The 13,374-nt window shown below is 39.9% G+C and overlaps 1 protein-coding gene across 1 annotated transcript in view; it reads left to right on the top strand.

Annotated features, from left to right (window-relative positions):
- The window catches only part of Dennd5b (DENN domain containing 5B), a 72,815-nt gene that overhangs the window by 9,592 nt on the left and 49,849 nt on the right, over nt 1-13,374 (top strand). The window contains exons 3-4 of the mRNA XM_010629001.2: nt 6,702-6,889; nt 12,457-12,993. Of these exons, the coding sequence (XP_010627303.1) occupies nt 6,702-6,889; nt 12,457-12,993 (725 nt within the window). The remainder of the gene's footprint in view (nt 1-6,701; nt 6,890-12,456; nt 12,994-13,374) is intronic.

Raw genomic sequence — 13,374 nt, 5'->3', positions numbered from 1 at the left:
GACTTTGCCCTTGTGAGGCTGGCGAAGTGCCACTGAGCTACATCCGCAGCCCTGTAACGACCTTTTTGGGTGTGCTGCCCTTTGCTTTCTCATGCTTCTTGTGGGCTCCTCAGGCCTTTCTCATTTCCTCCCTGGTAGATTGTTAGCATTTTAAGCATTTGAGTCCTGTGGCCTTTCCCTGGGAAGGCAGACGCTACCTCCTTAAAGTAAACAGGCCTTACGGCAGCTTCTACTCCCTTTTAGCTCCATCCCTTAAGTCTGCTTAATAGCTGGTGTTTTTGTTCTAAGGGGTGTGTGTGATACATGTGTATGTTACATATATGGTTGAACGCAGGGAACACCAGGCTACACCCCTGCCTGTGTGTGTGTGTGTGTGTGTGTGTGTGTGTGTGTGTGTGTGTGTATGTTTAGAATCAGGATCTAAATTGCCCAAGCTGGACTTGAATTTGGATCCTCCTGCTTCGGCCTTCCGAGAGCCTGGGCTTATAGGCATGCCCTGCTAATAATGTTTATTTTGTCCTTTTTCCAGGTGATGTTTTCTTTAAATGTCTAGTTAAATCTATTTCTATTTCTAAATTTCTATTAAATGTCAAGTTAAATTTTTTTTTTCTTGCTTGGTAGTCTGAGGACAATTTCCTGCTATCTTCTGATTTCCCATGTAGCTGTTGAGAAGTTAGCAATCACAGACACTTCAAATCAGTAGCCAAGAAATCTTTTTTCATTGTGGTTACATATAAGGTTCCTTCTGTTATTGTTGTTTTAACAAAATAGGTCAGTATGGGGTTAAAAGGAAGAAAGGCACCTTTAGGTTGGATGGCTGGTGTGCAGTTGTGTGGAGGCTATTGCCCCATGATCGCAGTGCTTACAGTCCTCGCTCTTGGGTTGCCAGCTGTCAGGTTATACACCCTTGGTGTCTGAGTGCAGGAGAGCTCTGCAGACAATACTTGAAAAGAATTTCTCTGCATCTAGGGAAATGAGCCAATTTGTGCAGCAGTCTCAGACCATAAAGCCTTCCTGGTCAATGTATCTAGGGTCAGAGCTGCGTAACCCTTTGGCTGCCCGGAAGTCCATCAGAAATGCACTGGACACTCCTGGCCTCTCAGCTCCTTGGCAGCAAAGGGCCAGTTAGCTTAGACATGGCCTCAGGCTGGGACATCACATGGGAAGCCACTCCAGGGCCCCTATGCTGCTTAGCCTGCACTGCCACATGCCTGTGCCCCAGCCACAGCTCAGCCCCATGCTGTCCTTAGAGAGCAGATTTTCTTCATAGTGGGCTGCCACAAGGGTGGAGGCGGGAGAGGCCTTTGCCTCAATGGGGTCCACACCACAGCCTCTGCTAAGCAAATTTTTGACAGTGTTTTATTATATAACATAACCAAACATAATTTTTCTAATGTCAAAAAGGTTAATTTCACTTTACATACCTTGTACTGTGTGTTACTGTTTCAGTTTCTCAACACATTTACTGGCTTCTCACCATGTAGTAAACCCTGTAGCAAGTGCTAAAAATTCCAAGATTATTTATAGTTATTAAATATTTGGTGCAACAGTCTCAGCTACTTAAGAAACTGTGAGAAGAATATTGCTTGGGCTCAGGAGTTTGGAGCCAGTCTGAGCAATATAGCAAGACTCTGTCTCTCAAGAAAGGTAGAGGGGTGTGTGTGTGTGTGTGTGTTTGTAGACAGAGAGTTACTACTCCCCAGGAGAAGGTAAATTAGGGCAGATGGGCACATAGATAATTATAATAGAATTGTAATACTTCTAATGGGATGAATAATTTCTTTCTGATGGAAATAAGGATAGGAAACTAGGGAAGCCCATAGAAAGGTCTTTTTGGAGTGATGATAAGTGTTTAAGGGAGGCTTTCCAAAGGAACATTTGGAAAATAAGGAACTCAACCAGACAGTGCAAGGTGAAAGGACATCCTGAGCAGAGGGTTACAGGGACTGGAAAGACACAGCAGCATGCTCATGAGTGAACTGTGAGCAGACGTTCAAGTGCTCCAGGGTGATGGTGAGAGAAAAGCCGGGCAAGAACAGGTCATGGAAAGCCTCATGTGCCACGCAGAGGTTTGTTTTAGATACTGCAATGACTTGAGCATCTGTGGAAATAGTCCTTAAAGTATTTTAATTTTTAAAATGCTGAAAGAAGGAAATGTCTTAATTTAGTTAAAAAGAATGGTCTTTTTTTTCTTTCTTTTTTTTTTTTTTTTTTTTTTTTTTTTTTTTTGGTACCAGGGATCAAACTCAGGACCTTGCACTGAGAGGCAGGTGGCAACACCACTCAGCTAAATCCCTAGCCCAAGAATGGTCTTGTTTTTGCTCAATAATTACAATATTTAAAATTGTGTTGGGCCAGAGATTTAGCTGAGTGGTGCTGCCACCTGCCTCAAAAGTGCAAGTTTGATCCCCAATATTCAAAAAGACCCAGCCTCCAAGGCATATAGGAGCTGAGGCTATTAAGCAGCCAGAAGTTGTTGGGTACCATTTCTGTGGGCATCCAAGCAGGTACCCCCAGCCATTCAGCGTAATAAGAACGAGCAAATACAGCATGTTGCCTGGGGTCGGGAAGAGAAGCCTGTTTAGCAGCAGTGTTTCTCCTTTGCCCTTCACTGGCAGAGCTATAACCTTGTGCTCAGTATAGTCTACCTAGAGAACATCTGGTTAGCCTGGAGCATTCACTGACCTAAAAGGACCTAAAAGGCAGTCAGTGAGTAACTGGCTGCCATGCCCTGGAGTTTTTCATCCTCACCTGGTTTATAATTGAGAGAGAGAATATAAAAGGTTCAAACCAAGGGCCTCACATGAAGTAGCAGGTGCTCTACCACTAAACTACACCCCCAGCCTCAGTTACAGCATTATACTCCTTTAACCTTTCCCACCCTGCAGGTCAGATTTGAGATAAACAGTCACAAAATTACCTTAATTTCTGACAGATCCCAATCCAAAGCAAGTCTTCATTTCCTCAGACTCTTCTCAGAATTATCCAAGGAACACCCAACTGCTGTAACAGATTCTTCTTCACTAGGATATCTATGAGTGCCTCAGCTATGCGCTCCCCATGCAGTGAGTAACACATCCAGCTTCAAATAAGGTGTGCTCCTGGGGGATTTGCCTGAAGAGCATTGAAAAAAGAAATAATTAGTAATTTTTCCTAACCAAATAAATATTTTCATTCCTCCTTTCTCTTAAAAAAAAATCCTAAGGCATTCTAAAGTGTTAGAGGTGAGTAAAAAAGTGCAGAAAGAATATACTCTAGATTTAAATTATTAAAGGACAAAGTGTAGTTCCTTTAATGCCTGTAAAAAAGTGTTTTTTTTTTAAATCTAGATTTCTGTTTTAGTGAATGTGTGTTTAAAGAAGCTAGCTGAGTGGTCCAGGGATTTAGTCACTACCTGCCTTGCAAGCACAAGGTCGTGAGTGTGATCCCTGGTTTAAAAAAAAAAAAAAAGCTAGCTGAGTTAGAACATTGATTTTTTTTAAAGTAATTTTTAAGTGATTGTTGCAAAAATCTAAGTATAGCAGTACCTTCCAAAAAATATCTGGTAATAGTTTATAAATGTAATTATTTTTGTGACAGTAAAACTCCTTAAAGAGTTAATAGTAACCACATAGTAACTAAAGAGTAACTATAATAGCAGAGTAACAATATGGTAACTAATAGTACTTTCTAAGTTAGCAAATATAGATGAGAGCAGTGAAGTTGTTTTTGTAGTAGTTCGCCTCTACAGGACATACTGCATATTTTGAATATGGTTGAATCATGAAATATATAAAAGAAGTGAATATGTTTTTCCCTTCTGACTTTAAAGGCTCAGTTCTCCAACAGGTGAAATATATCTTCCTGGTGGAGTGACACGGAGTGTTTGCGCTCTCTGGTCACTTGCAGAAAGCTGAGAACAATGCCTTAGAGAGCCCTTTCTCACTTTGCAGGGCTTTAGGATGCCTTATTGTATTCAGTTGTTTACATTTTTTACATTTTTAATATAGACGAGGTGAAATGTTAAGATGTGATTTGGCCTTAAACAGAGCTCTGATCCCTAGGAGATCTGCTCCTCTCAGCTGAGTGAGTCCATTGGTGACACTTCTGTATGATGAGCAGCAGCCAGGGCTTGGTGAACAGATGGTTGGATTTCCCTTGTGATGAGCCTGGCCTTGCCCGTGCTGAAAAAATTTGTGAATATCCCACAAAATGTTATTTTTAGTAAACAGTTTCTTGTCTTAAGTAGTACCATTTTCTCTTCAAGAAACATTAGGGGTTCTTTAATCTCACATGGAGAAAAATCTAAGCAAGCCTACTTAAATCATGGGTACCAGCAAAATGATGTATTCTTATCTAATTTATTTTTTTAAAAAAATAATTCTAGCTTCTATTATATGACAGATATTGTACTAAGTAGTGAGAATATAAAAATCAAAAAATCCCAACCCTTGTTTGGAATAGATGCCTACAGAATAGAATCCAAGGATATTTTTTTAGATTTGATCTTTTTAATTGATTACTGGCCGGTCTTCCTACTCCTGATTTTTTGTGTGTTTTTAAGAACTCTGTTGAATGTAAGAGGAGGAAAATACATTTAGTAGCTCCAGTGAACTATATAGTCAGCCTAGTTGTATGCTTGGTGAGCAGGAAGAGACAGGACCTACACAGGGTGAGCTGCAGTCTGTTCTGCCTGGAGCATCTCCACGCCTTCATCAGCGTTTCTGGCCAGCTTTCCCTCCCCACTCCCAGCCCTGTAGAGAAGACCCTCATTCCCTACACTGCACACCTCACCTCCACCTCACCGATAGCACAATAAGTGACAGCAACACTGATCTCCTCTGAACAGCTGTCGGAGCACCCGCCATCTCAGCCCAGCCTCTTCTGTGGGCCTCAGACGAGCACATGTGCATCCATGCATGAGTGCATGTGTGTCCCTCTGTCCATCCATCCGTCCATCTGTCCATGCCAGGTAGTTGGGTCAGCTCTTTGTGTTTACAGAACTGACCCCTACCCTTCAGGCTGCCTCTTGTTTGTTTTAGAAGAATTCATGTGAAGAGATTTTCACATAATATTTTGATCTCTTTTTTTCCTCCCCTGGGTTTGGGGGTTGAACTCAGGACCTTGTGCTTGCAAGGCAAGGCACGGTGCCACTGAACTAAATCCCCAGCCCAGATATTAGTCTTAATAATGAAAGAAAGGAAAATTGTAAGCACTTGGAGTTCTTGATGCTTCATTACCAAACCCCATTGTGGACTATTAAAAATAGTCATTGAAAAATTATAAAATTTAATCCTACCACTCAGGAAGCTGAAGGAGGATGATTTCAATTTTGAAGCCAGCCTGGACTACAGAGTGAGACCCTATCTCAGAAAATGAAAGAAAAAAATTATAAAATGATAGAAGAAAAATGTTTAAATGAAAAACATCCTGCTTATGCTTCCTCGAGTATTCTTTGAGTTTATGTGAACCAAGTAGTATCTGGTTCACATCAACTACTGTTTAAAACAAAACCCCCCCAAACTCTTCCTTCCCTTGGCTTACAGGGTGCACAGTGCATTCTGTGAGATTGTTACAAATCCACAATCCCTTATCTCAGTTCTCAAATCCAAAAAAATTCTGAAACTCAAACATTCTGTAACTAATCTATCAGCAAAACCAGATTGAACCAAAGAGGCCTTATTTATATTCCTTGATTTTTATGCTAACCTGGAACTCTTGTATAATTTGCTCTGAAAATATTAACATCTGGTTACAGGGTTCTGCCTTAAATAATTCACATATGTGGTCTATGTATAATACTATTACCTTTCTAAATTAAGAAAAAAACCTGAACTCTAGAACATGTCTGTGTCCCTGGGGCCATGGACATATGTAAGCAATACTGAGGGGTACAAGAGGGCACTTTAATATTACAATTTTTTTTCCTTTTGCAGTAAAGGGGATTGAACCTAGGGCCTTCACCCTGAACTACGTGCCCTTTTAAAATTTAAGGTCTTTTATTTATGTATTTATTTGTTTATTTATTTAGGGTCTAAGTTGCCCTGGTTGGGCTCTAATTTGCAATTCTCCTCCCTCAGACTTCCAAGTGTTAGAATTATTGTAGATAGCTTTTAGTTTTGATAAATTAGCTTATGTAAGCAAAAATACAACAAAAAAATCAAACTTTAATTATCTGGCAACTCATTTTATCCCTAGATGTAATGGCTCTGTAGTTAGGGTTAGATATAAGAAGTGTGACTACCATTGCATATATCGGTTTGATTTTATGTACCCACAAAATGAGGGCTAGAGTAAGTACAGTCAGCCTACTAAAGGCTGTAGCCATAACCTCACATACACAGCCTCTGAATTGGAAGTTTTACCAAAAATAAACAATTTATTACGAGCAATACACTGTCTCTTGCACATTTTTGATACATTTTGGGATACATGCCAAGAGCAGTTGTATTAGTTCTTGATTCTTCTGTGTTTAAGAGAATGTAAATGCATATGCCAGTTATTTTGAGAAGTGAAAAGTGTGATGTTTCCATCTGCCCACTCCTTTAAAACCATTCAAGGGAAACCACTTAACTCATCCTGATGGCATAGAACTGACCTATTTTCTGCATGACTGTAAACATTTTACTTAGTGTAACAGAAATATTTTTGGCATGTTGCAGCCTACTGCAGCCGTTGGTTTTACCTGGCTTCTCCCTTTCATCTCTTCTTGTCCTGTGCAGATTGTCAGCGCCTGATGACGGTGGCGGAAGGCGTCACTGCCCTCTTGTTCCCGTTCCAGTGGCAGCATGTATATGTGCCCATCCTCCCTGCCTCCCTGCTGCACTTTCTTGATGCTCCTGTCCCTTATCTGATGGGCCTCCAGTCAAAAGATGGCACTGACCGCTCCAAACTGGAGCTTCCTCAAGAGGTACAGTGAACGCTGAAACATTTGCTGTCTGTGGGTTTAGTTCAAGTCTGCTTTTGTGAAATAGTACTGTCTCTGTCCAGTTGTATCTCTTTGTCTCTCTGTGGCTAGAGTGGAGCTTGAGGCATAGGAAACTGTTGTGACTCCAGCTGGTGACCACAATGTAGTCATGTATTAAAGACTTCAGAACAGGGCAGTGGCAGATTTTCACAGCCACAGATTTATGAAGATAGTAGCACAATCTCATTGCTTTACTATTCTAATAGCGTTGTATTTCTTCTTGACACTCATGCTATAAACCTTGTTTTTAAGCAATAAATCCCAAGCCTTAACATTTAGAAAATCATTGTACTATGTTAATTGAAGTGAATTTGATTTTTGACCTCCATTCAAATTAAAAGTAATGTCTTAGTTCGTAGGAGATAATGGAAGCATCACATGCTTTGCTGTTCTGTTTTTAGACCCAAGGCCAAATGTCAGCCTGCTCTAAATGCTAGCCTGGCTTGGTCAGTGAGAAAATAAAAATCTGCCCCTAGATTTTTGCCACCTTAGTGTTACTGGTTTTTGTACGTTGTATTTTCAAGTGTTATGTAAGAGGAAAATAAGCAAGAATTTTTTTAAGGCATTCTGAATCTAATTTTTACCTGCTGATGTCACTCAGAATTGCAGTGTAGAGCCTTTGAAATGAAGTATTAGTGAGAGTGCCATGCCTGTTAAGAAGCATAAAATGTTTAATTACATTGTATTATTAGCTATTTAATTAGCACCTTTCTTAATAAAATCCTGCATGCTGAGCTTCACTTTTATTTGTTCCTGTTTCCCATAGAGATTCTCATTTTAATAAGTGAATTTAAAATAAAGACATTGAGCCACATTATACCCAATAATGATTCTGGTAATTGTCTGCTGCTTACTTTTAGTCTAAAGAATGCTTCCTTACCAAAATTAACATTTTTGTTCAAGGAAAAATAGCTTGATTCAGGTCATGAAAAATATATGCTCAAACTGTTGTATCTTGAGAGGCTTGCTCATGTTGCTTTCCCTCCCTATTTTACTACTTTTCTCTATTCCTTGAATTTTGTTTTCTCTTTCATTAAATTTAGTATCTTGTTGGTTCAAAGTCAATCCTTTAAGTTTTCAAGGAAAAATAAATAGACTAGTCAAATGCATTTTGTTTTAAAGTCTTAAATAATAATGTTTTTAGTTTCTTGTTCAGTATCTGATTTATTTTCTATGTTATTCAAATGATATTTTCCATTTTACATAAATATTGTTGGGAAATTTTTAAACACCACCTTGGTATATTTGTTATTGGGAAATCTTTCTATGTCTGCATGTATCTTCTGACTCTAAAGAAAAACAAGATAAACATTCTGAAAGCTTTTGTAATGATGTGTGATTTTTCAGTCATGACTGTATGTGTGTGTGCACACACGTGTGTGCACTTAGGGATGGAACCCAGGGCTTATACTAGGCCAGTGCTCTACCACTCAGCTTTACCCAACCCCTCAACACTGTTTGATTAATAAACACACCATCTATTCATAAATAGAGTACTGTGAAATAACCTGAACGCAAGTACTTCAGTATAAAAACTATAAATTAAATGCATCATTTTTTAGAAGAAAGGCTACGAGTATATCACTTCAGTATCATTTTATAATGAGATGAAATAATCTGCCTTACATAATTTGGGGGAGGACGTGGGTATAAAACTATCCATTGTAAAAATATATATATCCATTGTAGATACTAAAAAGTGGCTTGAATATGCACACTAGTAGTATTTCCCATACCCTCTCCCTGAAAATTATAAAATAAGATAATGGCTAAAAATAGTGATGAGGCCTCTTAAAATAGTAAAAATGACAAGTTTACAAAATGGTTATTTTAAGAAGGTATGATGTTAGTTGTTAGGTGACTAACGTAAGTGCAGAGACTTATAATTAACCACCCATTCCCTTTCTCCGTGATTCCCAAATGAAGGGCACAGTTGCCCTTTGTTAGATTATGTGTAGGGGTGGGGAGAGCAAGGTTAACTGCAGAGTGGCACTTCATTTTCTGTCATAAAGTAAATGGTAGGCAAAAACAAAATAAAAACTGAAAATAAATGGGTTTTGCTACTCTTTTTGTTGTACCTTGCTTTAAGATTCTGAGGAAATTTTATTTTATTGTGGTGCTAGGAATTAGACCCAGGGCCTTACACGTGCTCAACCGTACTTCAGCTCCTGGGGGAGTGTCTTGAATGTTCTCTCTGGCTGACTCAATTCCAGATGAGAGAAGGCAGCTCACTTCCTAGGAAGCATTAGGCCAGTGGCCTCAGCTCAAGCACTGCATGGCGCTTGCCCTTGCTTAAATTTCTGAGGTCCCCAAGAGATTGTCTCTGTGGCTTCACCACTTGTCTCAGATAGTTTGTACAGAATGTGGTGGAAGACAGCAAGAGAAGTAAGAGATAAGTTCAACTTTAAAAAAAAAATTGTTACTATCAATAAAGCAGGTTTAAGAAGTAGAGGAATAGGGCCGGGGATTTAGCTCAGCGGTTCGGTGGCCTGCTTTGCAAGCGCAAGGACCTGAGTTCAATCCCTGGTACCAAAAAAAAAGAAGTAGAGGAATAAATGAACTAAGACTGTACAGAGGAGTTCAGAACACCTTTTGTTTAGGGTATAAGAAGGCTTACTCATGGAAGAGGTAATTGTTTCAACCTTGAGGCAGCTTTTCTTTTAATTGGAAGTGATTACATTCACTGAAGACTTGTGGGTAGTGTTGATCAGTAGAAATGCAGAGAGATGTCACCTCTAAAAGTGTCAGATCAGACATGGACTATATATTTTTATCGCATATGTCATCTTTGTTGAGCTAGTCTGGTAGAATTTTCAAATTCTAATAGTGTTAAAGAGAGGAAGCAGTTTATCAGAACTCCCAATGTGTGGAGTTGTTTGTTTTAGAGAAAGGGCTTTTTGTGTTCTGCAGTACCTTTTCATAACTCAAGTTGGTATCTCCTCCCCCTGCTTGTGATCATCAGAGGTCCTCCAGACCCTTCCCAGCAAGCAGTCGCGGGATATGAAAGGAGTTCGGGGAGCAGGACAGGCCAGGAGCTGGGATTCTGAGCTCCCACACCAACACCAAAATACTTCACTTCAGCAGAGATCACACAGTATGGCAAGCTCTGAAATAACACAGAACGTGTCTTCCTCATTTTTCATAGGAAGAGGACAGGGATCAAAAGGGTAACAGGCAGGCGATAATGAAGTAGGTAATGTAACATGAAATGGTAGGAGGTTGCTTGTTAACTCATAGATTAGCAAGTTAGAGAATTTTTTTCCATTTTTAAAGATACTGAATTATCTGTTTGAATTATGGTGACCTATTTTCTCCTTTAACATTTCAATCTGTCCTACTTCCTAGAGACTGAAGACACATATATAAAGATGTGAACCTAAAGAAAACTGTAGGCAGCACTGCTGTCTTCAGCAAGATCTGACATTTCAGTTCTTTTTTAGTTTGTTTTCAGTACTGGGGATTGAACCCAGGGCTTCATGCATGCTAGGAGAGCACTGTACCACCGAGCTACATTCTCAGTGCACACATACTCACCCACACACACTCACACTTTATTTTTAGACAGGATTTCACTAAATTTCTCAGGTTGGCCTAAAACTTGGAATCCTCCCACCTCAGCCTCTCAAGTATCAAGGATTATAAGCATGTGCTAACACATCCACCTTTTTTTTGTATGTTTATTTAGAAAAGGCTATTGACATGGAAGACAAAACTTTAAAAATAAAAACAAAACAAAAAATGCCATAAGCCACCAGTCTGTTTGAGAATGCACAGTTAGAGTGGTTGCCAGGAAGTTATCCTCCATCTTGGGCTTAAATTTCTTAATCTGAAAGATTAAAGGGCTGAATTTAAAGGTTATATCAAGTTGGAGGAATCATCATTGATTGTCTGGTTTCAAACATGGGAAATGTTTTTAAGTTTAATTTGAACTTCATTATAATTCTTGCTTGTTATCTAACATGATGAGCAAGGTTCAGCAGAGAAAAACAAAGACCCAGCAGTTGCTTCTTTCACCTCTCCTTGTAGTTTGAGATCAGAGGACAGTATAAATTCTCTTCTTGGTGACCTGGGAGAGAGGGCAGCACAGGCTAAAGCTTCCTGTTTTGCTTGTTCCTTTCCCCAGCCTTCCATGGAGTTGGGATCAGTGTTCTGTGATGGGCTGAACCTCTGTTGCCAAGCATCCTCCTCCTGCCCACCCTGCTCTAAAAGCTCAGTCATCTTTCTCACCACAACCTGTTTTGAGTAAGATGGTGTGAAGTAGTAAAGGTAGAACAACTGCCTGGCTATCAAATACCGAAGGGATAGTCAGGGTTTTATTCAGGGGCTTTTCTGCTTAAATTTTTCATATCTACTTAAAAAATAGTTAAGTCTGTTCAAAATAAATTCCAAGGTAAAGTGTAAGCAAACTCAGAAAACATTTCTTCTGATTTCTGATACCTTTTTTTCCTCAAGAATATCCTCTGAGTCGCCTTTTAATCATTCAGGGGTTAATCATTTGTCGTTCTCCAAGTACTTGCCTCCACTTCTTTCTGCCTCCTGCTTTTTGTCCTGTAACTTCTAAAATGGTTTTGCTATTCTAGGAAATTTAGCTAATTTTGGGTCAAGTAACAATTTGTGGATTATCTTTCTTTTCTTTCTTTCTTTCTTTTTTTTTTTTTCCAGTACCGGGGATCAAACTTAGGCCCTTGTGCTAGAAAGGCAGGCAGTGGAACCACTGAGCTAAATCCCCGGCCCTGGATTATCTTTCAGTTGGATTGATCTTTGCCAAATTTGTCCCATCTGGGGCTAATCCAGCCCAATTTTTAGCAGTTATTGTCAGTTCTAAGTTACAGATGCTAGAGCAATGAAATGCAAAGAATGGTAAAGCTTAGCTAGTGAGCATTTGACCCAGAAACATCCATTCTTAAGGTCCCGTGAATCCTTTATACACCTTTATACATTTAGGTATGCCTAATAGGTGCCAAACATGAGATCTTCTGGTCAGATTAGAGTAAATTGCTGAGACCAAGAGAAACCTGTTATAGATATTAAATATGACATAAATACCTAGGCAAATATGCCAACAAAAGATATTTTTTTTTTCCTGAAATTCATGGAGTGGGAGTGTGGCCCAGTGGTAGGGTATGTACTTAGCTATGGGTCCATTCCCTAGCACACCCAGAAAAAAAAACAAATAAACTGAACCTTGAGATGATTAACATAAAAGTCATGGATTATTTAAAGTTTAACAAATAGAAAAACATGATGGTGAAATTACAGGTGGCAAAAAACTCTCTGAGAGGCAGAGGCAGGAGAATCACAAGTTCAAGCCCAGCCTGGGCAACTTAACAAGACACTATCTCAAAATAAGAAAGGGTCAAGGATGTAGCTCAGGGCTGAGGCCCTCAGTTCAGTCTTAAGTACTGGAAAAAAAAAAAACACCCATAATCTGTGCTGTTATTTATAATAATTGGCAATAATATTTAAAACATTTTAAATTCCTGTAAACCTTTGAATTTTTTCTCTTTCAGGCTAATTTGTGTTTTGTGGATATTGACAACCATTTTATTGAGTTGCCTGAGGAATTCCCACAGTTCCCCAATAAAGTGGATTTTATCCAGGAGCTCTCTGAGGTCCTCCTCCAGTTTGGGATCCCTCCCGAGGGCAGCCTGCATTCCAGTGAGAGTGCCACCAAGCTGAAGAACCTGGTTCTCAAGGATTTTGTCAATGACAAAAAGAACGGCAATGTCTCCGCCAACAGCATCAGCATGTATGAGCTCCTGAAAGGCAATGAAACCATCGCTCGCCTGCAGGCCCTGGCCAAGCGCACTGGGGTGACTGTGGAGAAAGTGGACCTCTCCACTTCCCTGGGTGAAAAAGACAAGGACCTGAAGCTACAGTGTGACGAGGCAGAACTCAGGGACTACCAGCTTAACGTGCAGCTTCGGGAGGTCTTCGCTAACCGCTTCACACAGATGTTCGCAGATTATGAAGCCTTTGTGATTCAGACCGCCCAGGACATGGAATCCTGGTTAACCAACCGGGAGCAGATGCAGAACTTTGATAAAGTAAAAAGTCGCAGTTTTCCTTTCCATGATTCTTAGTGGGCTTTATTACAGATCTGGTTAACTATTGTTGTTTTATGAGACAGGGTCTCACTATTCCGGGCTGGCCTCAAACTCACTGTGCAGACCAGGCTGGCCTCAAACTTGCAGTGATCCTCTCACCTCAGCCTCCTGAGTGCTGGGAGTAGAGGCCTGTGCTTCATACCTGTCAGGTTGACTTTTTTTTTTTTTAATTTTAATTTTATACCAGGGATCGAACTCAAGACCTTGTGCTTACAAGTCAGGCAAGGGACACCCCATGTGCAAAACCTCCCCCCTCCTGTGTTTTTTTTTTTTTTTTTTTAATTTTAATCTTATACCAGGGATCGAACTCAAGACCTTGTG

Source organism: Fukomys damarensis, unplaced genomic scaffold (assembly GCF_012274545.1).
Source record: "Fukomys damarensis isolate Sample0158 unplaced genomic scaffold, DMR_v1.0_HiC HiC_scaffold_15, whole genome shotgun sequence".
In the NCBI taxonomy this organism is placed as follows: Eukaryota; Metazoa; Chordata; class Mammalia; order Rodentia; family Bathyergidae; genus Fukomys; species Fukomys damarensis.
Note: the sequence above shows the minus strand (reverse complement) of the source record. Positions and strands in the feature narration are given on the sequence as shown.